At 37.6% G+C, this 26162-nt stretch overlaps 2 protein-coding genes across 6 annotated transcripts in view; both read right to left on the reverse strand.

The window, feature by feature from the left end:
- The window catches only part of TRIP11 (thyroid hormone receptor interactor 11), a 28375-nt gene extending 21318 nt beyond the window's left edge, over window positions 1-7057 (reverse strand). Inside the window, exons 1-5 of one of the 3 annotated variants that reach the window (XR_005955475.1) lie at window positions 6613-6751; window positions 3901-3977; window positions 2835-2945; window positions 1488-1763; window positions 609-677 (exon numbers count right to left, since the gene is read on the reverse strand). Coding sequence is in view for 2 of the 3 variants with exons in the window: in XM_041471834.1 (XP_041327768.1) it covers window positions 609-677; window positions 1488-1763; window positions 2835-2945; window positions 3901-3977; window positions 6613-6751 (672 nt within the window). In the remaining variant the exon portion in view is untranslated. Of the gene's footprint in view, window positions 1-608; window positions 678-1487; window positions 1764-2834; window positions 2946-3900; window positions 3978-6612 lie in introns of all 3 variants that reach the window. The other 2 variants (XM_041471834.1, XM_041471835.1) reach the window with 2 other exon arrangements.
- Window positions 7058-14199: 7142 nt separating this feature from the next.
- ATXN3 (ataxin 3) lies at window positions 14200-26079 on the reverse strand. 3 transcript variants are annotated; one of them, XM_041471878.1, is made up of 12 exons: window positions 26030-26067; window positions 24531-24750; window positions 23109-23273; window positions 22553-22597; window positions 21180-21265; window positions 20673-20739; window positions 18211-18298; window positions 17838-17970; window positions 16434-16609; window positions 15905-16028; window positions 15039-15127; window positions 14200-14486 (listed from the first exon to the last, which is right to left on the reverse strand). In XM_041471878.1, the coding sequence occupies exons 3-12, from the start codon at window positions 23160-23162 to the stop codon at window positions 14392-14394; spliced, it is 957 nt and encodes a 318-aa protein (XP_041327812.1). In that variant the 5' UTR covers window positions 23163-23273; window positions 24531-24750; window positions 26030-26067; the 3' UTR covers window positions 14200-14391. The 3 variants fall into 3 exon arrangements, with proteins under 3 accessions (XP_041327812.1, XP_041327811.1, XP_041327813.1); XM_041471877.1 differs by lacking the exon at window positions 24531-24750 and having other exon boundaries at window positions 26030-26079; XM_041471879.1 differs by lacking the exons at window positions 20673-20739; window positions 21180-21265; window positions 24531-24750 and having other exon boundaries at window positions 26030-26077.
- Between the last annotated feature and the right edge of the window lie 83 nt (window positions 26080-26162).

Below are 26162 nucleotides of genomic sequence, written 5' to 3' on the forward strand. Positions count from 1 at the left end.
AAGAAGTTTTCCCCAGTCTAATTAAAGGATTTATTGATGATTTCTCACAGAAGTCAAGTTTTTTGATATTTGTTGATTGGGATTTTTTAAACATGTGGCAAGAAATTCCTTTAAAAAATATGTTCACACAAATAGTATGCTCTCCACAAGAGCAAATATTAAACCAATGTAAAGCAATTACAAGTCTTATATACAAAGTGGATACACTAGAATGCATTTTTAGTAACTTTCTAGGATGACACGTAAAATCTGTATTTTGCACCTTCAACAAAAAAAGACAACGTGTTTCTGAGAAGGGAGAAATTATTCTGTGTATCTAGAATACAGTCTCATAACTCATCAACAGCTTCACAAAGTGATTTGCCCTTGTAAGTACTAATGTCACTGTTTCAAACTAAGATACTGTTATTATCAAATCATACAAACACCCTTTCTCAGAGTAACTGATTTTAAATATTGTACTGCTGACTGAAGGGTTGCTATGCTACTACATACCCCCATGCATTTTTAATAATGTTATTATAGTGTTAGTTAAAATATTTACAAGTATGTGACCACATGCAAAACCACGAAGAGTAAAGCACAAGAAGACTAGTTTGTCATCTTACCTTAACAACATTTTGTAGTTTGCATATTTCACTTTGTTCAGCATCATTTGTGCCTTGCAGTTTGGAAGACTAAAAAACCCAAACCACATATCCATATGAGAACTACCATAAATACATGCATTTTTTATCTAAGTTGCTCCTCTATTGATACTCAAAGGTAGAAAACAATAAAGCTAACGTGAAGCAAAATAAAAATCCAATGTTAATTTTGATTTTTCAAAAAAATACATTTTAATGGAAACATTTTAATTTTTCATGGATTTTTATAATTACACTGCTACATATAATAGGTAAAAATTTGGAGTGGGGGTGTTATGGTTCATAGTAAGACAACAGGGTTGCATAGTTTTGAGTATTTTCACATGGGAAAAGTATACCTCCAAAATCAGGCTATACCTGAAAAATGGTAACTAGCATCAGCAGCAGCTTGAAAGATTACATCCATTTTTGTGTCAACAGAGCATGAATTATAACTGATGTACCATGGACTGGGAGAAGAGAAAGTATAAAAGAATGCAAGTATCCAACCATTACTTTGAATAGTACTGTGCTATCAATAACAATCCATAACATAGCCAAGAGGAAGGGAAGTATTTTTTTGAAAGACTGAACAAAAATGAAACCCTGAAGTAGCATTCTAGGTGAATGTTCATGAATGTTCATACCTAACTTGACAAATCATGCATAAAAGCATTGCAAAACAGCATTTGGAAGTTAGTCACTGACTGTATCCTTAGTGATGTGACAGCACAAAAGGTTTCAGCTTTTCCACCACAACATGTTGCTTCTAGAAATTTTTCAGCATAAACTTTCAAAGAATCCACCAAATGCAATTAAAACAATAATTTGGAGGGGAGAGGTAGAAGAGAAACCACTCACCACTGCAATCTGCTTCCAGTGGTCAACCTCCGATTCGAGCCTGGAAACTTCATTGGACAATCTGTTTATTTCTTGTTGTGACCAGATTATATCTCCAAAATCCATGTCATCTCCTTCAAAACCTGAGGAATGTCTGACCTCTGGAACATAGGAGGCCGATGCAGTGGCTGCTGGCAAAACACCAGCTCCCAACTGAGCAGTCTGAGCAGCTGTCTGTACTTTCTGCAGTTGTTCCTGTAGTGCATTCTGTCTGGCTTTTAGATGGCTGATCTCCACCTGGATATACAAAATAAAATGCATTGTTTCAATAATAAGAATATCAAAATACACTCTACCCATTGAGTCCTTATGAAATGTGAAACAAACAACATCCCCAGCATAAATAATAGATCACTTTCACTAAAAAAAGAAAAAAACTCCAAACATTCTCATAATGGAGAAAAAGCCACCCTTCGCTCAAGTGTTATAAAGTACCTCACAGAAACACACAGGGGTGTTTTTAGCAGCCAAGGTACACAAGCAGTACAGCAATATCCAGGCTAACCAGTTATACAAAAAAATTAAATATAAAGGAGGGTATTCAGATATGGAAGTTAAGCAATATATGATGCTTTTCCAGTTATTTTTATTACATTTGATTTCTTTTATGCTTAACAATTCAGTGTAGCGAAAATTTACTTATTTACTATAAAGTGAAATTAGCTGCATGTAATTTTACTGTAAACTCTGTTATTGTATTTAACAAGCAGATTTTCATACATCTCATAGTTCTACTTCCTCTAGCTCCCACAAGAATTTGTGAACAAATCAACAAAGAAATAAAACCCCTCTCTGTGCAACTCTCAGCACACTGGCAACTTTCTTCATTTAGGTCTACAAAATCTCATACAATGGGCTATAAAGCTGATGCTTCCATCACAAAGGGACATTTCATAAATTTTGAAAGCTAGCTCTGTTCTCTTTAATTGTATATGTTAAAGATAAATAATGACACCTAAAACAAAATAATTGCTTCAAGTGGGAATTTGTTCCTGTTGCCTTCCTTTAAAGTAACGAATCAGAAATACAAAGCAGCAGAGTGTCTGTTCTCACAGTATCCCAGAAACAACAGAAATTCTGACAGCTGCACGACATTCCCAGAGTGTTTTCTTTTAACTATCTCCTGGCAGCTTGGCTTACATTACATTATTTGATGAAATATGTCTTAGTCTACATTAACAAACCAAGAAGCCATAGCTGTGACCAGTATTTCCACTGGAAGAGAACACACTAAAACAAAGGCATTAAACAGAACAACAGGTAAGTTTATTGCACCTACTTACTGAGAAATCTTACTCTGTGTCTTACCTCCTTCTGTTGAAGCTGATTGCGGTACTCGATAGACAACTGCTTTATTTGCAGCTCTGCTGCTTCATGCTTTTCTTCTAAGTCACTACAGACTTTTTTCAGTCTATCATTCTAGCAAAAAATGAGAAATGAATGTTGGTAAACTCAGAACAGTCCTTAAAGGATCAGAAAAGCACAAAGCTACTGGACAGCAAAGAAGTTAAATTGTATGGATTTCTCATGTTACTTCATTCAAAACATACAGTAACAGCAATGTGTGGGCCCCAAATCACGGTCATGTCCAAGCTTTCCATTTTTATATGGCATGGACTCCAGCTCACTTCCAGAAAAAAGGGCCAGAGATAAATGCTAAGAATTAAAGAAGTCAGGGCTGAATCACCTCTTAGCAAGATCCATAGGTAGAATTTAAGAACAGCCACAAAGCACAAATTGGAGCTAATATCCAGTGTTTTCCTTCTGACCTCAGCCAAGAGCAGATGGCAAGAAACTAGAAAGAGGACAAGCAGGAACAGTTATGTCCCCAAAATAGTATCTTAACTTCACAACGCTCTTGAGGCTTGAAGGCATATGTGAAAGTTGTTTATTTAGAGACATAAAGTCAAAAGACCAAAAAGTCCTTTTTAAGAGGGGAGAAAGCCACTTTCCATGAAGATACATGAGATTTTTAAGTGGTTTTGGAGAGGCACGAGCAGCCTACGTCAGAATGACCAAACAGCAGGACAACAGAGAGAGAACAGAACCAGGGAAAATGCCCACACTTTCCAGAGCCAAGCCTACTGCTGCAGTCCAAGTCCACCTGACAGGGCAGGAACAGTCATAGTTAGCAAAAGATGAAAACTTGCAGCACATGCATACACCAATAAATATGTGTGTCCCTAAATAAAATTTGTGTTCCTAACTGTGATGGCAGTTTGGCACAAAATCAGAGTCACATTCTAACACCACTGTCACCCTTGTTTCTGGATTTACCCAGGGACAAACAACTTCAGTGCAATGTTTCAACTTCATAAAAAACAAATTCTATGCACTTCTTTTAATTACAAAATAGTGATCTAAAATTTCTTACTTCAAACTTTTGTGCTGCATTAATACTTTCTATTTCTCTGAGTCTAGAATTGGACACATGGAGTTCTGTCGCTGCATCTGAAAGAAAATGAAAATTTTCATTTTAATTACAATCCTTTCAATCTGTTAAGACCAGTTATTAATACATATCTTACTTCAGACTACTTTAATGTTCATTCCTAGGTAAATATCAAAAGCTGTTTTTATCAGAACACTGTAAGAATTATTTTTCAGACAGTCTTTCTGCATCTAATTTAGTTCACTCATATTTAGGCTTTAAATCAAATCAAAACCCTAACAGATTAGTATGGATTTAAGCTTTAAAGTAAGGGAGATAAAAATGTTTTACTTGACTATTTTGTGTCCCTGAATATGTTTCTGATTTCAGACTTGTTCCTGACCTAAGATTCTGTTTCTCTGTAATACCACGCGAAGTTTCAAAACAAGTATTAATTCCATTAAATACACATAACAGTGACTGAATTTTCAGAAAAAAAAAAAAAAACAAACCACCCACACCCAACAAAACATCAATCCCATAAGACTCATTGTCTCCAAAAAGGTGATACATCTACCATCCCAGTTTATCCAACAGAAAAAGCAGGTAATTCCAGACACACTTTAAGGATCAATCCTCCTCAAACTGTCTATATTTACTTCTTCTATGTCCCACCTTTAATGGACAGAAACACCAGATTTCCTTTTAGCAATGAGAAATCATCCTGAATTGACTATAAAGCAACCTTGACAATACTTCAAAATTTGAAATTAGTACAATTTCCAAGTAAATACTATATTTCATAATTTCCCATGTGCTGTTTAAAACCAAGACAGCTCAATCACTGCAGAGGAAACAATCTACACATGAAAACTGCAAAATACAAAATGTGCAAGTCCATAATCCACAAACAACTGATGGGAGTCAAAACACTGAATGTAAGGCATAACATTAAAACCTAGCAATTTTTAACCAATTAGGAAACTAAACCCAGACTGTAAAGAAGTACTTCAAAAGTGTTGTTAAGGCCACATAGTACTTAAAGGTTTTTACAGAAGAGGATGGCACTAGATTTTTTACACCCTGGAGTCTAGTCACCCATATGAATGCACTACCCTGACATTTTCAGGAGACTGAAGTTGTTCACAGCAGTATCCAGCAGTGAAGTACATCTGGAAGTAACTACTAAACATCAGTACTCCTCTCTTGCACAAACTCATGCACCAATGCGTGAGTTCACAATTTATCTTCCAAAAAGCAAAACACTCTAAATGACTGCACAGCTCAGGAAAATAAAATAACATTCCAAACTAAACTACGACAGATTTTGAAATTTAAAACATTAAGTAAGTCTTTCAGAAAAGTGAAAAAAAAAATAATAATTCACAGTTGTCAGAATTTCTCTCTTCTGAGCATTTTACCTGTGCACCGAAAAGGCCATCCATATGAGACCCATTATATCGGCTTGCCAACAGGGTTTATACAACACATGTTTCTATAATATTCTTTCACAACACTTCAGAAATGAGAGATTGTAAACGAAGTAAATTGCTTAATTTCACATTTAAAATGACTATTCAGAAGTCTTAGCTGTTCTTTGTAGTGTCTATTCTTAATACTGTTTTGAGAAAGCTAACTTTTAAAATAATTTATAGTCACAAGATGGTAATACTAGGGATATAATAAGAATCTATTGATACTTATTAGCACATCATGCAACTGCTTCACTAAAGTTTTTTTCAAAAATTTGTAACCAAAAGTCATTACTAAAAATATGAAGAAAATATTATATTTCAGAACAGATTTACTATTGGTTTATAGAATATCTTAATCTGATATCTCTGGTTTTTGTGTTTTTTTTTTTTTTTTTTTTTTTTTTTTTTTTAGCACATCATGCAACTGCTTCACTAAAGTTTTTTTCAAAAATTTGTAACCAAAAGTCATTACTAAAAATATGAAGAAAATATTATATTTCAGAACAGATTTACTATTGGTTTATAGAATATCTTAATCTGATATCTCTGGTTTTTGTGGTTTTTTTTTTTTTTTTTTTTTTTTTCTTTCTGTTTTAAGGACAAATCGTTCTAGCCTCTAATCCTTCTAAAGCAAGGGCCCTGTTCTCCTACTTGGCTGTAGGGGAATTGTAGAACCCGACAGGTTTCTCCGGGCACAACTGAAATATAAACAAAACAATGACAAACATTGAACCTTTGCCTCTGTGACACGTCAGACTTAGATCACACCAGTGGCAAAACAACCTCTGTACTACAACTCTGCAGTTTTATGGAACCGGTGTAAAAGCTGCTAAATTAACTGAGAGTTTAGATAAACTAAGCAAACAGAATGGAAAAAAGAGTGTTGTTTGAGTGCTGTCATTCCGGAGCAACATAACACTTCACGGAATTCAGAAACCTCTGAATAATAAGCGTAAAATAGGTTCACATTTGCTATTAGAGCCTGGGACTATATTTGTGTATTCAGATCCTGAAATCACAAGAGCGGAATAAAAACAAAAACAAAGGCAGCAAAGCCGGCAGCATTCGCGAAATCACCAAGCCGCGACCGGCTCCCTCCGGGCCGGTGCGGGCAGCGCAGGCCCCGCCGCTGTGGGTCCGGAGGGGGCCGGCGGCCGGGGGAAGAGGGGGAAGAGGAGGAAGAGGAGGAAGAGGAGGAAGAGCTCCCTCGCGGAGCCAGGCCCGTCCCGAGCCCCCTTACCGCCCACTTCCTCCGCGCCTTCCAGAAGGATGTCCTTGGTGAAGCTGGAGATCTGCCCGGTGAGCGAGGACAGGCTGTCGCCCACCTGCCCCAGTGACTGGCCCAGCCCCGAGCCCAGCCCGCCCAGCCACGACGCCATCGCGGCTCGGAGGGCTCCGGGCCTCGCTCGGCCCTGCCGGGCAGCCCCTGCAGCCGGTTCTCGCGGGCCAAGGGGCCGCCTCCGCCCCCCTTCTCTTCGCTACAGCGGGTCGCTGCTCCTGCTCCGAGCTCAGCACACCGGGCTCGGCAACTCGTCCGTCAAAGCTGCGCGCATCCTCCCGGCTCCTCCGGCTCAGCTGCTCCTCCCGGCTTGTCTCGTCCCGTCCTAGCTCAGCGACTCCTCCCGGCGGCTGCGGCCGCTGCCACCTCAACGGCCGCCATGACACCCCTCCCAAACACCATCGAGAGCGGCAGCTCGGGCTAGAGCGCCGCCTCGCAGGCGGATATGGCGTGTGGGCGGAAGCAAAGGATGCCGGGATGGCGGCGTGGAGCCGTGTGACTTCCCCGCCCGCGTGGATCTGGGCCATCAGCAAACAGTGTGGTTTGTACGAGATTAGACACGAGTTGTGTTTGAATATGTATTCTCACAACACACACAAGGTCCTGAAGCCCCGGCTGCTTTGGATGTACATGGAGTGGAATGGGAAGACCGAGGGCACCCGATCGATGTCTGTCAGTCTCAGGGAGAGGTGCCAAGAGGCTGCGCCCGGGCTCTTCCCGCTGGAGCCCGGCTACAGGACAAGGTTTCTGCAGCGGGCAGGAACTGATGCACAGGAAGATCCACCTGAATATCAGGAAGAACTTGTTTATTGTGCAGTGTCTGCTCACTGGAACAGATTGCCCAGAGAGGCTGTGAAGGCTCCCTCACTGGAGGTACTCAGGAATCACCTGAATGCGGCGCCATGTGCTCCAGGATGACCCTGCCTGAGCAGGGAGGCTGGACCAGATGACCCACTATGGTCCCTTCTGACCTGACCCGTTCTGTGATTCTTGGTTGTATTTCCAGCCAGAACCCCAAAACTGCTCCAATTCAGAGTTTTTATTTTTTGATCAAGTGAGGTATTTAAACATGGGACTACAAGGACTACTGCACTGTTACAGAAAAAGCAGTTTTGTATCAGTCAGAATGATAGTTATAAAAAATGCTGATATAAATACTGGGAAATGTATTTATACATTTACATATGTATACATATACATAATGCTGGAAATAAAGTACAGGGCAGCTGGATCATTGCCTGTTTCAAATTGATAACTACATAAAAAGATGTGTAATTAAAGCACCACATCAACGGCAAAATGAAGCTGAGAAGAGCATTTCACAGGTGAAATTTTTTTAGAATTTTTGTGCCTGCTGAGAATGCAGCAGGCACAAAACACAGGCTGTAGAGTTACAAGCTGGCAAACATTAGCAGACAGACATGGAAGAACCTGCTTGTTGCTTCCCAAACGGGATCTTGCAGAGCGGGTGACGGGTTCACGGCTGGCCTGCAGTACTCGATTACCTTTTACTGGCCTCTGTCACTCACAGGCAATGCTAAGGCTGGGCGTGGTATGTTGTCCAGGAGTTTAGAAGTTAAAAGTTCTCTAATAAAGATTGTTTTCCCTCTTCATGGAACAACTTTTCTATCAGGTTTATAACTGATTTCACCAGTATATTAATTTAATGGCATACTTGTCACCCTTATGATTATCCACAATAAAACCAATCATACACCACTTCAAATCAGTTTCTGGCTTAAAAAAAAAAAAAAGGCATCAGAATTGTAGGAAGCACTAGTGCTGTGATGTAGCATGGAATGTAGACGTGTACCTTTATCAGTTTTATTAATTTGCACTTTTGGGTTTAATGCCGATGAAACATTTCCAATACTCAAAAGACCCCTTGTCATTGCTTTAACAAAACCCATATGGGTCCTCATGACAGTAAAGATGTGTCATTTAGTATTTGGCTAAATAGTTTTTATGGGAAATTGTCTTAGCATTTTTTAAACTAAGATCACAGATTTCCTGCAGACATTTAAAATATTTAGGGATGATAAAAACATCTTCTATAGTGGTAATTGTTATAATGCCAAATAAGGCATGTAGTCAATAAAGTAGCACAGAAGACTTTTTGTAATGCTCTTTTTAATTACTACTCTTGCAACATAGAAACTATTTAGCATTTTAAGTAATTTTTTTAGCTGACTGTCTTAATTCACTGTTAGTAAGGGCACACAGAAATCATCTAGTAAACTCTGCTTTGACTAAGCCACAAGAGCAATGCATTTTGTCACAAAAAGAATGAGTATTCTGGCAACAAAGCAGGAAACTGTAGCTTTAAAAATTAAAAAGCATACAATTTTTAAAGATGTAACATAACTATAACTGGCACCAACTTCCTTCCTTAACAGGAGTGTCTTTACACAACTTTTGGAGTATGAACAGAGGCAAAGACTCAGAGATGATGAGATGTCAGCAACAGAAAACTATCCCACTGCTCTGTCCAAACACCTCTGGTGCAAAGCCCACTGATACCAGAGATGAGATTTCAATGTTTGATGATTCTGTGCCCAATCCACACGTAAGGGAAAGCACATATGCAAATACTTAAGAGAGAAACATTAGAAGCTATAATCATATTTATTAAAAAAAGTGATATCAAATACAACCATATATATTCATGCCTATTTGGAGAGCATTTTCAAAATATCGAACAGTGCTGCCATTTTCCAGTCAAAACAATGACAAAGCATTTCAGCTTTCCCTTTTTAAATCTTTTCAGTATTCTATGCTTTATATACACAAAATAGGCAAAAATTATACAGGAATCCAGAGCCAAAGATGTGATATGAAAACAGTCTTGACAAAAAAATCTTACTGAAAATGATTTCTAAAATATACAACTATTAGGTAAGAGATGAAAAATTATTCCCTTACAAAATCCTAACTCTACAATGATTTGTACACAGGGGGTTTCGTGTAGCAAAAAAAAAAAAAAAAAAGGTTTCTATTTTCTTTTTTTTTTTTTTCCCATTTTGATTTTGCACAGTGGCATTTAAGTATTACATCCCTTTTTTCCCTCCTGAAGTTCCTTCCTGAATTCACACAGTGTCTGTACTGAGGTTGAAGGGAGATTAAAAGAAATGTGTAGTTATAATTATTTTTCTTAACAAAGAAAATAATATATAAGTATTTTGATTTGATGAAAGCAGTTGAAAAGTCACATGTACTAACTGGCTCAAGAACTGTAACTGAGGAAAAAGGTGACTATGGCAGGTTAAATACTCCAGCATTCCCTCCATCTCTGAAATGCAAATAAGGCAAAATGTGTGTATGAGGATTAAAAAAATTATTGCAGAAGAGCTCATGCTTTTAAGATGAAAACCCGGATACAAGACAAAGCTACCAATTCAAAACTGAAGAAGTAAGCATTTGGACCCAGCCAGTTTGAATGTATTAAGTATTGTTCTCACTTGAATAAGTGACTGTGTATGTGGAAGAGGTATGTATTTATTACATGTTGGACATATTTTCCTTTCTTTTCTGTAATGATTTGTGAATAATTATCAAGATATTCCAGGACTTAAGTTTGTTCTATGCAAGACAGTAATGGCTTACCAAGCAAACAACATAATTTTCTATCTAAGCCCTTAAAAAAAGCTTCCACATCAGTTATTCTCTTCCTTGGATTCTGATTTCAATTCCTTCAAAAGTGAAGTGCTGGTAACGTGAATTGCAAAATAATACTTCTTTGTAAGTCTGAGTTCTAATTCTCTGATCCTATTCCCCTATACTGTATTTTTCTGTACAAAGGCCACCATTTTTATGTTTTCATTATTATTTGAATCAATAATTAATATTAGAAAATTTCACATTTAAAACTGTAACATGTTAATTTTTAAGCCAGTCAGTTTTGTAATAAGACAAAACAGCTTGCAAATGATAATATTTGTCTACTAGACACCTGCAGAAGCCATTTTAACCCCCCCCGCCCACCATTCTGTAAGTTTGTAATAGAAGCAATAGTCCAACATGAAAACACATCATAGATTTAGATTTGTACTGGTTATTTTCAAGTAGTCTGTAAAGTAATAAAAGTATGACAAGTCAGAAGAGTACCTTAGCTGAAAACTACACTTAAATTTGCTTCAGTTCTTTGAAAGGCACAGGAAGCCCAAATCTTAAAGTAAGCCAGTATGGTATCATATTCATTTCAGGTCTAGAAAAATGTAAGCATTTAAACAGCTCATATTTGTACTTGCTGTGCCTAACAAGAATTGCATGCAAGCACGACTGCATTACAACTCTTGTTCCTCCTGCCTTCACCGTAAGACCATGAAAGCAGTTTGCAGAATTATACTTAGAGAAGTAATTATGGAAGATATTTATTGTATCACTCACTCCCCCTGCCCCTTTTATTTCTACTGGCACAAAACCACAATTTATGTCACATGGACCGTTCACTGGAAAACAGTAAAATCTGTTGAATGAACGAAGGCTGAAATTCCATCAAATATAATTCTATAATTAAAAAAAACCCAAAACCCACCAATAAAAACCAATGTCTGCTCCCTTACAACGGACTTTGGCCTAAAGCTGTTACATGGGAAAAAACCCAACCCTTCAGCCTGACAGGGCAGGTAACACCAGAAGTACACTCTAAATTAGTAAATTAGAAGCATAGTTAAGTCACACTGATAACTGTTTATAACTGAAAGAATGAACACCAAAAAATGACAGCAGTGTTTTATTGACAGTTTCTTGTCAGGTCCAGACATTTTGAACTTGAGACCTGGCTTATAAAATATGTACTGTCAGCAATTATTATGAGTTTTTTTCTTGGGTACAGTTCAAATAGAGACCCTGTCACTCCCTACAAGTCCTGAAAGGAGGTTGTAGCATGGTGGGTGTCAGCCGCATCTCCCAGACAACAAGTGAGAAGATGAGAGGAAATGGCCTCAGTTTGTACCAGGGGAGGTTCAGTTTGGGTATCAGGAAGTATTCCCTGAAAAAATTGTCCACCATTGGAACAGGTTGCCCAGGCAAGTGGTTGAGCCCCCTCCCTGAAGCTATTTAAAAGAGGTGTAGCTGTGGTGCTTAGGAACATTACAATCAGTGGTGGACTGGGCTGGATTAATGGATGGTTTCTAGCAGCCCTTTTTCAGTGACAGGATTACGTGAATTAAGCGATGTAGCTTAAATTGCCCTCTCGTAACTGCTTGTCTAGATAGATACGCCTACATCATTCAACTTGACATTTCTCTAAAAATCAAACTGGTATTTGTTGAGTGACAGCATTTCTCCATAGAAAGGGAAATAGTTGGCCCTGTGATCACTGACTCAGCTGCGCCTTTCAGGCACTGACATTTTATATTTCTTCCATATTAAAATACTGGGGTGATGAAGTGACTTATGGTGTGACATGAAAGTTCAAAGGCAAACCTCCATGTTTTAGTGATTATAAAACCAGGTAGTTGGCTTGGGTTACAGTCAGTGAGATTTAAGGGGCTGATTTTTTTTTTTTTTTTTAATATAGGGCTGCTAGAGCTAGAAATAATATTTTTATTATGTTCTGATAAGAGAGGATAAAAGGTCTGAGTTCCAGGTACTGGCATCAGCTTGCCAGTCTACACCTATCATAAAAATTAGTCTTATTTCAGAATTAGTTTATGGCACAACCAAGAAAGGAAAGCTAAGCTGTGGTTAATTGACAGATGAGAAAAAAAAATCAGTGCTTTAGACACCTTTCTTGCTTTCAGTTGCATAGAAATTTCAAACTGAAAGCAGAAAATCACACCCTGAAAAATACAGCATTTCAAAATGGCATATGCATACATGGACTTGTAAAGTAATTGTTTAGCTATATTAATTTGAGACATTGCAAATAATTATAATGTGGATGACAGGATTACTTTAAAAATACAAAAATCAGTTTTTAAAAAGTAGTGCTGTCTCATGTCAAAATCCATATTGTGTAACACATACTAGTGGTTGTGGTGACATTGGTGAAAATGCAGCACATAGATAAGAAAAACAGAATTTAGCCCGATTATGTATACTATAACAATACCCCAAGCTATCAGGAAACCATGGCTGTAAACAAATCTTTACTGAGAGGTAAGAGCCCTTTCATGTACAGTACTACTTGATGCTGAATGTGTATTTCCATCTAGCTACCATTCATTTCTTACTAATTTTAATTAAATGTTACTATTGTGCAAAGATGTAACTTTAGAATATTTTGATAAAGAAATTTGGGGTTATCTTTGAAAGATTCTTAGAATGCCTGTGCTAACTGTTAATGCTTTAACTGGACTACAGCTTATATACTCTATCTACAACATATTTCCATATAATTTATATGTAAACAGAATTTGTATTTCAAGCACCATTTAAGAAAATGAAACATCTCTCTTTTGTTGCACTGAAGTTCAAAGTCAGGTTTGGTCACCCTGTTACACATTCATCCTGGATATCAAAGCAAATGTCTTACAACCAATAGCATAAGCTATCTCACATACTTTGCTTCCCAATTTTTCTCAGGATCAGAAACAACGTAATAAAAAATTGTAAGGTGCGTGAATAAAGGCCATTCCTGAAAAAACTGCAACATTCTGACAGACACTCATAGAAAGCATTTCAGAAAGAACATCCACACAGGCATAAATATTCATTCTTAAAAGAGCTACTTGCACAGGGGTCATTTCAGATTGCAGGAGTGCATCTTATGTGTGTGGCACTGACTTTATGGCACCTAAATCCCCTCCTACTTTCTCCTAGACTCAGTTACAGCTCTTTCATACTTTGAAAGGCCAGAATAAAGGGTCGAGCTTGAAGAGAAAAATTCTCTGGAAGAGGTAGAAAAGAAAACCTGTTCAACCCAATTGAGTATATGCTGCTTTTGTAGTAAAAAGGAAATGGCTCTAACGAGAAAGAAAATAAGAAAACAATAATTAAAACCAAACAAGAACAACAAAACCCCAAGCCAAATAAGGCAAGTTATCTGCTAAGAGACAGTATGTTAAACATGGATCTAAAATTTTACAACTGGAATTGAAAGTAAAACCAAAAATTGTTAGAAAGTCAGAAATCACTGAAAGACTCAAGAGTAACATTATAGTCAACAATAAAATTTTGTCTTGAATTGAAAAGTATGAAATTTACAGGTTCTTGTTTCTCCTGCAGAATGGATCATTTCAAAAGTGGACAGCAGGATCAAAAGTTGACATTAAATCATTCATAATAAACAATCAAAAATAAATTATTTAAGATTAATGGAATTTAATTACTCTCCCCAATTTAGAGTGTTCTATTAAAAATAATTTATGAGCATAACTGATTACTTGTATCTGTTTTTCCCATCAGTACTGAAGAAAATAATTTGATGGTGTTTTCAGCACTATTTGTATCTTCTATAGAATTCTTCAGAACAGTTGAAACTTGCTTTTTTAATGCAAGCTTTAAAAGCTTTACTTTTTAAAGTTACAGCTGCTACCCTTGTCTAACTTTGCGTGAATGGTTCCAATAATTTTAACACCACTACTCTTGTGAGCAGATGTTTTGTAGGAGTGCTACAGTTCTCTAAATTAGTGCAATCTTTTTTGTATTTGCAGATCCTCTCTAAACTGACCTCCAGCAGCCCCCCTTTCATTCTTGCTTCCACAGCTCTGAAATGAACCCTGCTTGTGCAACATCCACACAGTAGAATTTTAATTGAGACTTAACGTTTTGACAATAAGATGGAAAAAAATGATGTTATTTCTCCTCTTCTGAATTCAAGTGGTTTCTGACAGACTCCAGAGACATATTCATGGCTGCTTGAAGCATGTCTTCTTCACTCATATCACCTCCTAAAGACAATACATGCACACAAGCTGTAATAAATTCACAGTTCTTAACTATAGTTAAATGCATTTGTTGTTCCTTTCATCCACAGCCACCTTTTCCTACCCCACTGACAAAACTGGTTTTGTTTTTAAAAATCACTAAACATTTTGCAAATAGTTTTTCACCAACAACAGTCAGTTTGCAACAATATACACCAGTTTCGGATCACCAATACCTGACACTGGTGAGGTCTACACATGGTCTTCTAAAAACTGGTTCCAGTAACTTTGTCAGATGCTATTCCAAGTTGTCAATCAACTTTATAAGTAATTTAGAAAACAAACAGTTGGGGTAATAGCAATGCTCTTCACTTTGAAATAGGATATTGACATTCAAAGGGAAACAGGCTTTTCAGGAAAGTCATAATTTCCTTCACTGCCAATACAGTAATGGCTGTAATACACCATTGGAATGGCTGCTGAAGTGACAAAATAGGCAGACAAGGAAAATTAATAAACAACACAAAGATGAAAAAGACACATTGCTGTGCTGAATGTAAGATTAAAAAACAATACCTGCACCAGGTTCTGCAGTGCTTGAACTAAGAGGTGCTTTGTCCTTTAGGTTTGGAGTCTGATCTTGCTGCTGTAGCTGTTGTTGCTGTCTGAAAGTGTCATAAATTTGTAAGAGAATAAGATTAACATCAGTATGAGATGTGAATCAAGTTCATTTCATTGTAAGGAAGGCCAGGAGTCAAAAGTAGAAGCTGCTTAGTACAACACCCCTGTGCCCAAAATCTCTTTTATCATTTCACCCTGCTAACCTTCAGATAGGTATCTTCCCAGTGTTATATTCCAAGCCACAAGACTATTTTCCCAGGATTTGGAAGCTCTGCATTCTTATCCTACCATGTGAAGTCTAACTCCTCCCATCCATAGCATTTCTCCCTGGTCTTTATTTCCTTTATTACTGTAAGAGACAGATAAGGAAAAGCTACAATAGCTCAGCTATCTATTAAGAAGGTACACCAGAACAGTACCATAAAATGTGTACAATGCTTTTATGTGATGCACATGAGAAGCATGTACTTACCCAAAAGCAAAGTCTTAGAGAAATAATACTTTTTGTTGGGAAGGTAGTTGCAGAAATTTACAGGATTTCATTAAAAGTACTTTTATAAGAAATGTTTTCTTTCTTCACAAGACTTGCAGTAGTAGCAAGACTATTTTGCAGTATTAGCAAGACTTATTAACAAACACCCTCCCTCTTACTAGAGGTTTCTGTGTATGAACCACCAGAGAATAGTAAAATTCAGGTACTGTTAGGAAGCCATATTAAGACAGAAGAGTTGAGCTGGACCTCAGTAAGAAGCCCATCCACACCCCAAAAGCACTGAGAAATACATGTACTTCCACATGCTGTTTTCTATCAACTACTTTACTTTTCAAAATAGGCTTGTCTTCTCCTTCGCAGTTCTTCTGAAGAAAGGGAGTCTGTCTGACTGCTGTGAGATGACTGAGGCACATTCTGTGGTAATGAGCCTGAGAGTTCACTTCGACGGCTACCTAAAAGCAGAACATGCCATATCCTACTAATTATAGTAAAATGAAATTAGCAAATAAAATATAACTTAAAACATATCCTCAAACTTGAGAAGTAAGACTTTTTGGCAATCTAAGCACCTAGAAGAACTTCGCTTGATAATTTCTCTTCTCCTCACCTTACGACTGTCTCCCTTTCCTCCCGCTACCCTTTGCAAATTTGTTCTTCTTTCCTAATAATCAACAACAACATGCAAGTTACAACTTTTCAAAAAGCAGGACCGGGATAGTTATGCACAATCCTGGATTGTCCTTCCATGCCTCAAACCAGACTTTCCAGAGATATTGACACATGCTGGAAAAATTGCCAGACAAACTGATTCCAGGAGCTGCTTAAAGCACTGCAAGAAATTCAGATAAGCACTGCACCTTGCATGCTGAGCTGAATGGCTCTGCGAAGATCAGCTTCTTCATCCTCCATATCAATTTCCTGCCTACTTAGAGCCAGGGCTCTCTGAAAATTCTCTTCATCTTCATCTAACATGCCTGTTCCGTCAAAGGGATGGTTAACTTCTATTGCTTGGTCCACGTCACTTCTGGGTAGCCTGTGAAATTCATACATTCATAACAAAATTCAGACAGAAATTATATTAGATTTTATCATGAGGTTTAAATTAGTATGTTCTGCCAATTTAACTCTAGGTTTAACTTTGGGAAAAACATTTTTCTTGTGAAAGCCTGTTACATAAACAAGTATTTTCCTGAAAAATGAAAAAGCACAAAAGGGCTGCAAGCAACTGCAGAGCAACGTTAACATATATTTGCCACACAGTGACCTCTAAACCAATGCATATGTTGACAAGCTATTAGTTAGTAAATCATCAAAAACTATAAGCCCACAAAAAGCCGTGATACATGTTATTCAAACCTACTGCTATTTAAACAGTTGCACCAACAGAAAAAAGTGCAAAACTGCAGAGCAACGTTAACATATATTTGCCACACAGTGACCTCTAAACCAATGCATATGTTGACAAGCTATTAGTTAGTAAATCATCAAAAACGATAAGCCCACAAAAAGCCGTGATACATGTTATTCAAACCTACTGCTATTTAAACAGTTACACCAACAGAAAAAAGTGCAGTCTCCTTCTCAAGGAGGCCTTGAAGGCCACACTAAAGCAACAGAACCCATGCAAACTGTACACACTTCCCATGTTACTGCTAATTATTCCATCAATTTACAACATCAGTTTAACTTTACCAAGCGGAAAAAAGTAATGAATTCCTCTGAGAAACCTAAAGCCTTTTTATCAGTATGCAATTTGTTCACTTTGAAAATTCCGTGAAATCATTGCAGAAGTGCATAAAGTACTAACTTTATATGCTTTCAAGGATGTTTTATATTAGCAGAATCCATCAAAAATGAGCAGCACCAAAACGTTATAGCAAAATTATTCTAAAACAGAATGCTGTATGATTTATATGATATGGAATTCAAAGATCAGTTTCTCGTTCTTTTCTACTTATGACAAAATACACAAACCAGTCTTAATTATAAAATAATTACTATTAACCATAGTTTGAGATTTTCTAAATTATTTTCCTCCCTGAGTCAAAAATCTGCACTATAATATGCTTATGCACATGGAAAGACTCAATCCTTCTCAAGCCAGCTTTTGCCCACTTAAAAATACACCATTTGTTGTCCATCAACCTGCTTTTACTGTGTGCAACAGCCATAAACATTGAACTAAAGGTACTTCTTATTACTTCCAAATTATAAACCAATCATACTGAACATCATCAAAATTAAATCTTTATTTACCTTACCTCTGATCTCTTGACTGTGCTGCCTCTTCGCCAATCAATTTTGGTCGCTGCATTTGCTGTACCCGAATCATCTGCAGCAGCTGATCAGCCTCACAGTCTGGCAGGTCACCTTTTACTACAAATATGGAATAACCTGAAACAAGAAATTGTAAGTCTACAGCATTAAATTGCAGATACAAACACTCTAAAATGCACACTATATGGAATACAATAATGTGCAATTTAAGATGTAAGACTCTACCTTTTATAATAAGGACTTGGGTTATTTGAATCGTAAAACTAAGGGTAGTTAACTGAATATGTAAGTTCTAAGAAATAATGATTATTACCTACTTTTAATTAATGAGATTTAACATCTGCAAGTTACTATTACCTTCCTGTTGTAATTGAGCCAAGAAAAGTGCAAGATATGTATCTGATATTAGTTCTGGACCCATCAAGAGAGAGTTCAAGTTAAACCACTGTAATTAAGAAAAAAAAAAGGTTGAGAGAACAAATTAGCATGAAGATTACTTGGTAATCCATTCCTGTACATTGTGGTAATGTTTTATTATGGAATATCCAAATAAATCTAGTAAAATAAATTATCAAATAAAAGTTTTTTGAAGCATAATACCTACACTGCTAAACATTATTCTTCAAATAGTCTAACAGGACATCTGAAGTGTGGAAATTACTGCATGCTCTCTCCCATTACTGAATACTGGTACCAGGGAAACACATTAAAACAGATAATCTTTAACCATTGTATTTTGATTTATTTCAGACATCATTCTAAAATTCTGCTTAATTCTCCTAGTTTTAAACCTGAGGGTAATGTAGTAAGAAACCCTTCATCAGTTAATGCTATGTGTTAAGAAATTAATAGTTACAGGAAACAGATTATTTGCATTATCGATTATTTGCATTAAATACTTTCATGGAACATTCCACCATTAATAACTGGTGATGCTGCAAACAAGTGTTCACCCTTCTCTCAGATAATTTTTAAACTTAAAAATTAGAAAGAAGTTTACTCAAATTTAGTATGCTAAGAGTACAGCACTCTTATATTACAACAGGAGAAACAATATAAATATATACAACTCACTTCTAGTTACCCAAGACCATAACTAGTAATTTATAATACTTCTAAACAGAAGCAGTATTATACTTACATAAAACTTCTAGAGAGAAAATATACTCAACGTGAAACAAAATAGTCTACCTTTAAACCCCCACATATATTCCAATGAAGCTAAAGAACTTTTTTTTAGACCTACTCATTCAGTATGATGCAGTTTTAACCAGAAAGCACCATTTGACTTTGTGGAAGGAGAATTTTATCTCCCTTCTCACAGAAATGCACCAGAGATCTACCCAAACTTCCATATATGCACCACAGACTTGCAACCAGACCCATACAACAATGTAAGTAACTATCTACCACCCATCATGCAATTACTTCATTTGCCAAAAACACTCCTTGCCACTAGGAAAGGGTAAAAAGACCAACAGTGAAGAAGAGTGGGAGAATAAAAAGTTCTGTAAAAAAATTGATGGACAAACTACAGCAAACTTTAAAAGACACTATGGAGGAGAAAATCTTGTTAAACTAATTTTGCTTTAACTGTAACAGAGGAGAAGCAACCTATTTTGTCAAATCTTCTCATTACCCTCTAGACACCTAGTACTGTCCTCATGAGGTTACAAGCACAGGTAAAAGAGGAAAAAGGCATCCCCCCTCCAGCTTAGGATGTCTTGGGTTAGAATGCCCTCTCATAAAATTCCACCCAACATGGTTTCATTGCATAATAAGCATAATTTTAAGACAACATCCAGTCTTTTTGATATCAGATATAAACAAAAAATGCCTGTAAACATACTTTTAAACTAAAGCAGAACAGTAGAGTTTAGTTCTCACTCGCAAGAGATTTTTATTTTTTTAAACCTGGATAACAACATAAGTAGCCAGAACTTGCAAAAAGGAGCCAAATGGGCAAACAGATTCCTTTCCCACTATTACAGACTCTAAAAGCTGTTTTCCATGAATGTTTTCTATGAAAAAAGCCCTGAAAAAACCAAACACTAAATCAGCTCATGTTGCATAAAAGCTCATAAGCCTTTATACAACATGTGCTGCAAGTACACAAGCATGATCCAGAAAAATGATTGGCTGCTGAAATAAAACACTGAATTGGTTTTTTAAGGGACATGGATATGAACTGAGCTGGTACATATGTAACATATACTAATATGACCATCTCTTGCCTTTAATAACTATTTCCTGCTTAGAATACAATTGTTTCAAAGTTTTCTATAACAGTATAAAGTTGAGATTCTACTTCCCCAAACCACATTCTAATTGATACTCTTTTGAGTATCCATTATTATACGTCCAAAACTTCTCATATCTACTGCCCATTTAAATAAACAAAATTATTTTACAACGCCAATATCTTACTGGATTAAAATCAGCTTGAATTCTGTAGGGATCCCAATCTTTGTTCAGGATTCCCTACTCCCTCTGACCCCCCAGCATAACTTTTCTTCAGTATTTCACGCAGACAAAGAAAAGAAAATAACTTAAGAAGTCACATAAGACCCTACCAGAGGTGTAGCTCCTGAAAGGACAGATTCACTAGGGAATTGATCCTAGTCTTTTCCCAGGCTAACACTTACAATGACCTGCCTGGTATTTTTGTGATAAAACAAACATTTACCTTTTTTTTTAATATGGGATACTATTAAACCAAACTGCAGCAAAAGCTTGCAAAAGGGAAGCACAATCTACATGCAACCACTTTTCCACACCCATTTCTGAAGTCAATTTTAAAATAAAAAAGACAGTGTCACCTGTTTTCCTAACTTTCGAACTGTAAACCAGTGTTCCTTATAATTACAAATAAATGATTTTTCATTTCTGTAAAAAGAAAAACAAAAGATATAAATAAAATTAAATACTCTAAAATCAGAGTACATAATAATGTTTTTGCTATCACTAATTCAAACTTAATATAATAAAGTTTCAGTAATACAACCATTGATGTTACATTACAGAATACTCATACTGCTTTTATAACATTCAGGAAGTTGTCAATATCACTGAAATCTCCATGTATCTGTGATGCCACAGATACCGAAATATCAGGAAGGCACAGAGGACAGATGTTCTCATGCACCCCCAAAAAGAAAAAAAAAAAAAACAAAAAAAAAACAAAAAAAAACCAAACCAAAGCCAGGGGGCAATGCAAACATCAAAATGCAACAGAGCATAAAACACCAATTTAAATGAAAGATTTAAAACATAGATTAAGAGTATTTTTACAGTAAAATAAAACCAAGGTGTTAAAAGAGTCTTACATAGGATCGATCCCAAGTCTCTGGTACTCTGGGCTGTTGAAGAGGATTAGTTCTAAACCCCACACTTTCAAGGCATTGCTTATAACCTGACAAAAAAGAACACTTTTCATGAGTCAGACTATTTCAAATCTAAATTCAAGCAATGCAACCATCTTAGCTATGCTAAACAATTATATTGTTTTCATAAAACCTAATTTCAAAACATTGCCAGGAAACCTAGGAACCACATTACTCAAAATGCAGCTGTCATGAATCCACATGCAAGCATAACACTCATATCTTAGCTAAGGAGAAGTAACAAAACTAGGATTTAACTCAACTTTGTTAATGAGCATACTCCTCCAAACAAAGCTGTCATTTCACCTTCCACAAAGACTTTGCAAGCTGCCTTCTCTCTACTCGCAATGCACTGCTCTGCCCTTAGTTCCCCCTTTCCCCCAATACAATCTCAATCTTTCTTCACAGTAACTGTTGGAAATTTTGTACCACTGGATTATCACAGGATCAGTCAGTCAGTGATCTGAGCAACAACTCTTTTACAATAACTCTTTAAAGCTACACAAAATAAGGCTGTAAGAACTTTTAAGTTACCAGTTCAAATTCCTTTCAGCAAGCCAACTGTGCCTCAAATGACAAAGCACCGACAGGACAAAAAAGTCGAACAAGGACGCATTTTTTTTCAGCTACTGAAGCAGCCCAAAGACAGCAGGAAAGCCAAACCGTTAATGGTTTCTTGCTAAAAAAAAAACCAAACCAGCCCATTTGGCCATAAGGAAGCGAGGCTCTTGAGGGAGTGTGGAGCATTGACAAGTACCACTGAAAGCTTCAGAGACAGCTAAAGAGGCCTAGAGCTCTAATCTAGACAAAAGCCCCAATTTGGTATTCAAAAAATTTTTTTGCTGTTGGTCTGGTTTAAGTATTCAGTATTAATTACTTTTCCCCTATGGCCTTAAAAAAAATCAAAAACACCCAAGAAAAATCTGCAGATCACTGCGATAACCCTGTAACCATTGCCAAGGGCTTTCCAATCTATAATTTGAGAAAGCAATCTGAATTCTGCTTTTTCACGTGTGAGCCAAGGTCTACACCTGAAGTGCCCACAAGAAACCGCTTAGAACTCAAGCTTATTGCCAGCAGGTGTCATTTCACAGTTCCTGAATCCGTGGTTCTCCTATGTATTTGAGGGCCCATGAACTGAAGAACTGCAAGTCACTGTTCTTAAAGGAAAACACTCTGAACATTTGCAAGTCCAGCACTTAATCCCATTAAGCCCATAAAATGGTAACTAGATGGAAATGCTCAATGCCATTTAAATTACATAAAAGAACATATATTGCATAAATAGAAAATGGCCAGAAGAGAGCTGTGCTTACTTGAATTGAGAAGAATCCACTATCATCCATATTTACAGAAGGCTGCTGCTCAATGTGAAGTTGGAAGGGAGAAAAGGGAAAAATGGTATAAGCATAAAAGGTCAAAAATAATTGAGTTGTGAAAATAAATGTAACTGCAGATCCTTAAAGCAATGCCTTATGTCCTTGTCTGTAAGTCTAATTACAATGCCCCAAACAGGCATTTTAATTTAAAACTCAAACCTTTAGAGATGTTCAGTGCTTAAAGGGCAGACAGACATGGGAATTTCTGCTCCTATCTGACACCAGCTTACAAAATCACTGATCCTCCTCATCATGCCTGATCTTCCTACTTATAAGATTAGGGTAATGTAGCTTTTTGTAGAATTATTGTAAAGCTGTACTAGTAACATTTGAAAATGACACATCTAAGATGCATGAATAAGAAGGCCTATACATTTAAAATCTTTAGCACTAGAAAATTAACCTTGTCTAGCTATGCAAGAATAGCAGGTCTGTGCCAGACAATATTGCATTTCAGGCAACATCAAGCAATCTCAAATGAACATAATTTCACCTGTAAAAATGTTCTGTATTCTTCACTAGATACTCCTCCCTCTGCCATTCTCATCCTTTCTTCCTCATCCAGTTGCTGTGCAATAGAGGATAGCTCAACAGGACTGAAGTATTCACCTTGCAGCAAATTATTCAGACAATGCTGAGCACACAATGAGCCTTCTTGCTAATAATGAAAGGGAGAAAAAAAATGGAAAAAGAAAAAAAAATCACCCCAGATTAATGCAAACTATGTCAAATGACTCAAATGTTTCATTCTGGCAAACTTCCTGCCCTCCCCACTCATGCAGAATACCATATATTCTTTCAATGTATTACACTGCAAGCTACAGAATACAATCCTCCCATCAACTTGATGGGACAAAACCCAACATGCATACTACCTTATCTCCTTAAGGGAAATAAATTTAATGTAAAAATTGTTTTTGAAAACACCATAACTATTGCTAATGACCCAACAAATCACACAGAGACTCTGCAACCATTAGAACAATGCATTCTATCCTCTTCCAAAACATCAATACATAAAAATCAAAGAGTTTAGATCTCTACTTCATTTGTACATTCCACAAATGTTTGTACCCTACAAACATTTTCTATAACAGACACTCTCATTATTTTTTAAATTTTCTTTTTTTCTAGGTATGGCTATGACAATCTGCTCTCCACGTTATTGCTGAGAAAGTGATTAGGAGCTGGAGGAACAATAAAGCTCCTTTTCCACATGAAATTTACATATAGGAAGTAGATAAAATGAAGTCATACCACTAGTTTGAAAATCTTGAAAGCAATGATGAGGAAACAAGAAAAAAAATTAAATTCAGTATATTAAAGAAGGAAAATATTTTTAATTGATAGATGATTCAAATAAACAGTTCAGATACTTTGTTACATGTCCAGCACATTACATGTAATAGAATTATAAGACTTTTAAAACGTCAGCACAAATTTTAAAACAGCTAATTAACAATGTCAGTCATGATTTTGTAGCACAAATTTAAAAATCTCAGATCTGAATGAATGCATGACAGGCTCATTTTCATATATGAGATAAAATACTGCCCCATTAAAAAAAAAAAAAAAAAACAACAAAACACAAGGTAAACCAACAAGCAGCTTCCCATGAAAAGCAACCCTTTTCTACGAATAACTGTAACTCCATGTGCAAGACAAGTAACATCAGTTGAAAAAACTGCTTTTCTCTTTTGTTTTAATCACTCTTCATTTTTATTTAAATTAAGAACTCTCCTACACATGCTCTTCATTAAAAACAAAACCCCTCAAAACAAAACAGAACACCCTTCCCTCAAGCCAGACCCACAGAAACTAAGAATACAAGAACATGCCTTTGAGCAATATTCTTTAAAATTCCATAAAAGCATCATACAAATCATATGTAGAACTCTCCCATGATCTCCCTTACAGCTGAAACCTCGAAAGTTCCCTTTACTCCAGAATCTTCCTATGGCTTCATCACTCAGTTGAGCAGTGAGTTACTAAAGCTCCACTGTCTGTACAGCCAGGCTTCTGTGGAATCCGGAAGCCGCCTCCAGCTCGTGCCCTTCCTGCACAAGAAGCTCAAGACTAAACACCAGCTTCTCTCCCTCTGGGACCACATCCCTGCTGCTGGTCATATGACGAAACTGTAACAGAAGAACCTGCTCAACAATCACAGGCTTCCCCATTAGAATAACATGAAACTGATTTAGAAACGGAGAGATAGTAAAATACCACTGAAAATTAATTGTATTACATGTTTACATACTAATTTCACTAAAAGGAAACTTTGTAGTAATAAAAAGTTAATTCATACTGTGATAAGCTAGGCCACATAAGAAAAGAATACATTTTGTTAAACTGTTTTCAAAGCCAGACTGAAGGTCACTGAAGCAGAGGCCATCACGGCTGAAATCCAACACTCACCCTCTGAACAGCAGCTACTTAACACCACAACACTTGCCAAATTTTGAAACCCAAACCTACTCCCCAGTTTTTATGGATTTCAGAACAGGAATTTTTTAAAGGAAGGCACACAGCTACTTTACTTGACTTCTTAAGGAAACCAATCCTACATAACAAAACAAAGTAACAGAACTAGTATTAAGATTAACACAATAAAGTGGAAGAGACACTGGCAAAGTGCAAGAAAAAATTCAACTACAATTTGAACAGCATTAAAACAGAAATTGGTCATATTTGTGAAGCTGGATAAATCACAGCATTTCACAGCAGCATTTGTCCTCCAGAACAGGAAATACTGTTCGGCACACAGAAGCACACTGCATGAACTGCCATTTCTCTAGCGGCTGTCCCACTCCATGCTCATTAACAACCACAGCCAAGCCAGGCTCGGGGACGGATGGCTCTGCGAGCACAGGGACAGCCCTGCCGGCCGCTGCTCATCCTCGTACTCATTTCTCTGCCATGCGAGCTCTCTCTCAAGAAACACAAGTAGCTGCAGCCTACACCGCCCCGCACTTGGGGACTGTATCTGCAGTCCCCAGAACACAGTCCCTGTGCTAAAGCGGACGCCGAGGCTCAGCCCTGGCTCTCCTTTCCCTGCAGGGCTGGCAGCGTCCAGCTGGGACGGGCCATAGGCACAGGCACCGTCGCGCGGGGGCCCCGGCTCTCCCCCGAGGCAGAGAACAAACCACTGCCAAAGGCTGGAGAGATGCCAGGGAGGGACAGCGCGGCCAGGCCCGACATAGCCCGAGCGCACCCCGGGGGCTCCGGGGGGTGCCCCGCGCTCAGCGCGGGGACGGGAGGCCCAGGCACCGCCCCAGCAGCTCCTCAAAGACAGCTTGCGAACCTCCCCCGTCTCGGCGGCCCAGACGGCCACAACCAACAGCGCTATAGCCAAGGCGGGCGGGTAGCGAGACCCGCCCGCTCCTCCCGCATTCTGCAACTCGCTCCCTCACTCACCCGCTCGTGGAAGATCGACTCCATGTTTACTGTGGCGGCCGCAGCCCCCGCCCCACGTGACCCGCCTGGCCAATCGCAGCGCCCGCCGCCCCCCGGCCGCGCAGGGCCGGCCCCGCTGGCTGCGCCCGGCACG

Source organism: Pyrgilauda ruficollis, unplaced genomic scaffold (assembly GCF_017590135.1).
Source record: "Pyrgilauda ruficollis isolate IOZ18807 unplaced genomic scaffold, ASM1759013v1 scaffold28, whole genome shotgun sequence".
NCBI classification, from domain to species: domain Eukaryota; kingdom Metazoa; phylum Chordata; class Aves; order Passeriformes; family Passeridae; genus Pyrgilauda; species Pyrgilauda ruficollis.

Coding starts and splice junctions, on each gene's coding strand:
- ATXN3 (XM_041471877.1), bottom strand. CDS start 26,053: ATGGAGTCGATCTTCCACGAGCGG. Junction 21,266..22,552: donor GTGGATTCTTCTCAATTCAA/GTAAGCACAGCT, acceptor CTTTTTTGTCAG/GTTATAAGCAATGCCTTGAA. Junction 16,610..17,837: donor GCACAGTCAAGAGATCAGAG/GTAAGGTAAATA, acceptor TGAATTTCACAG/GCTACCCAGAAGTGACGTGG.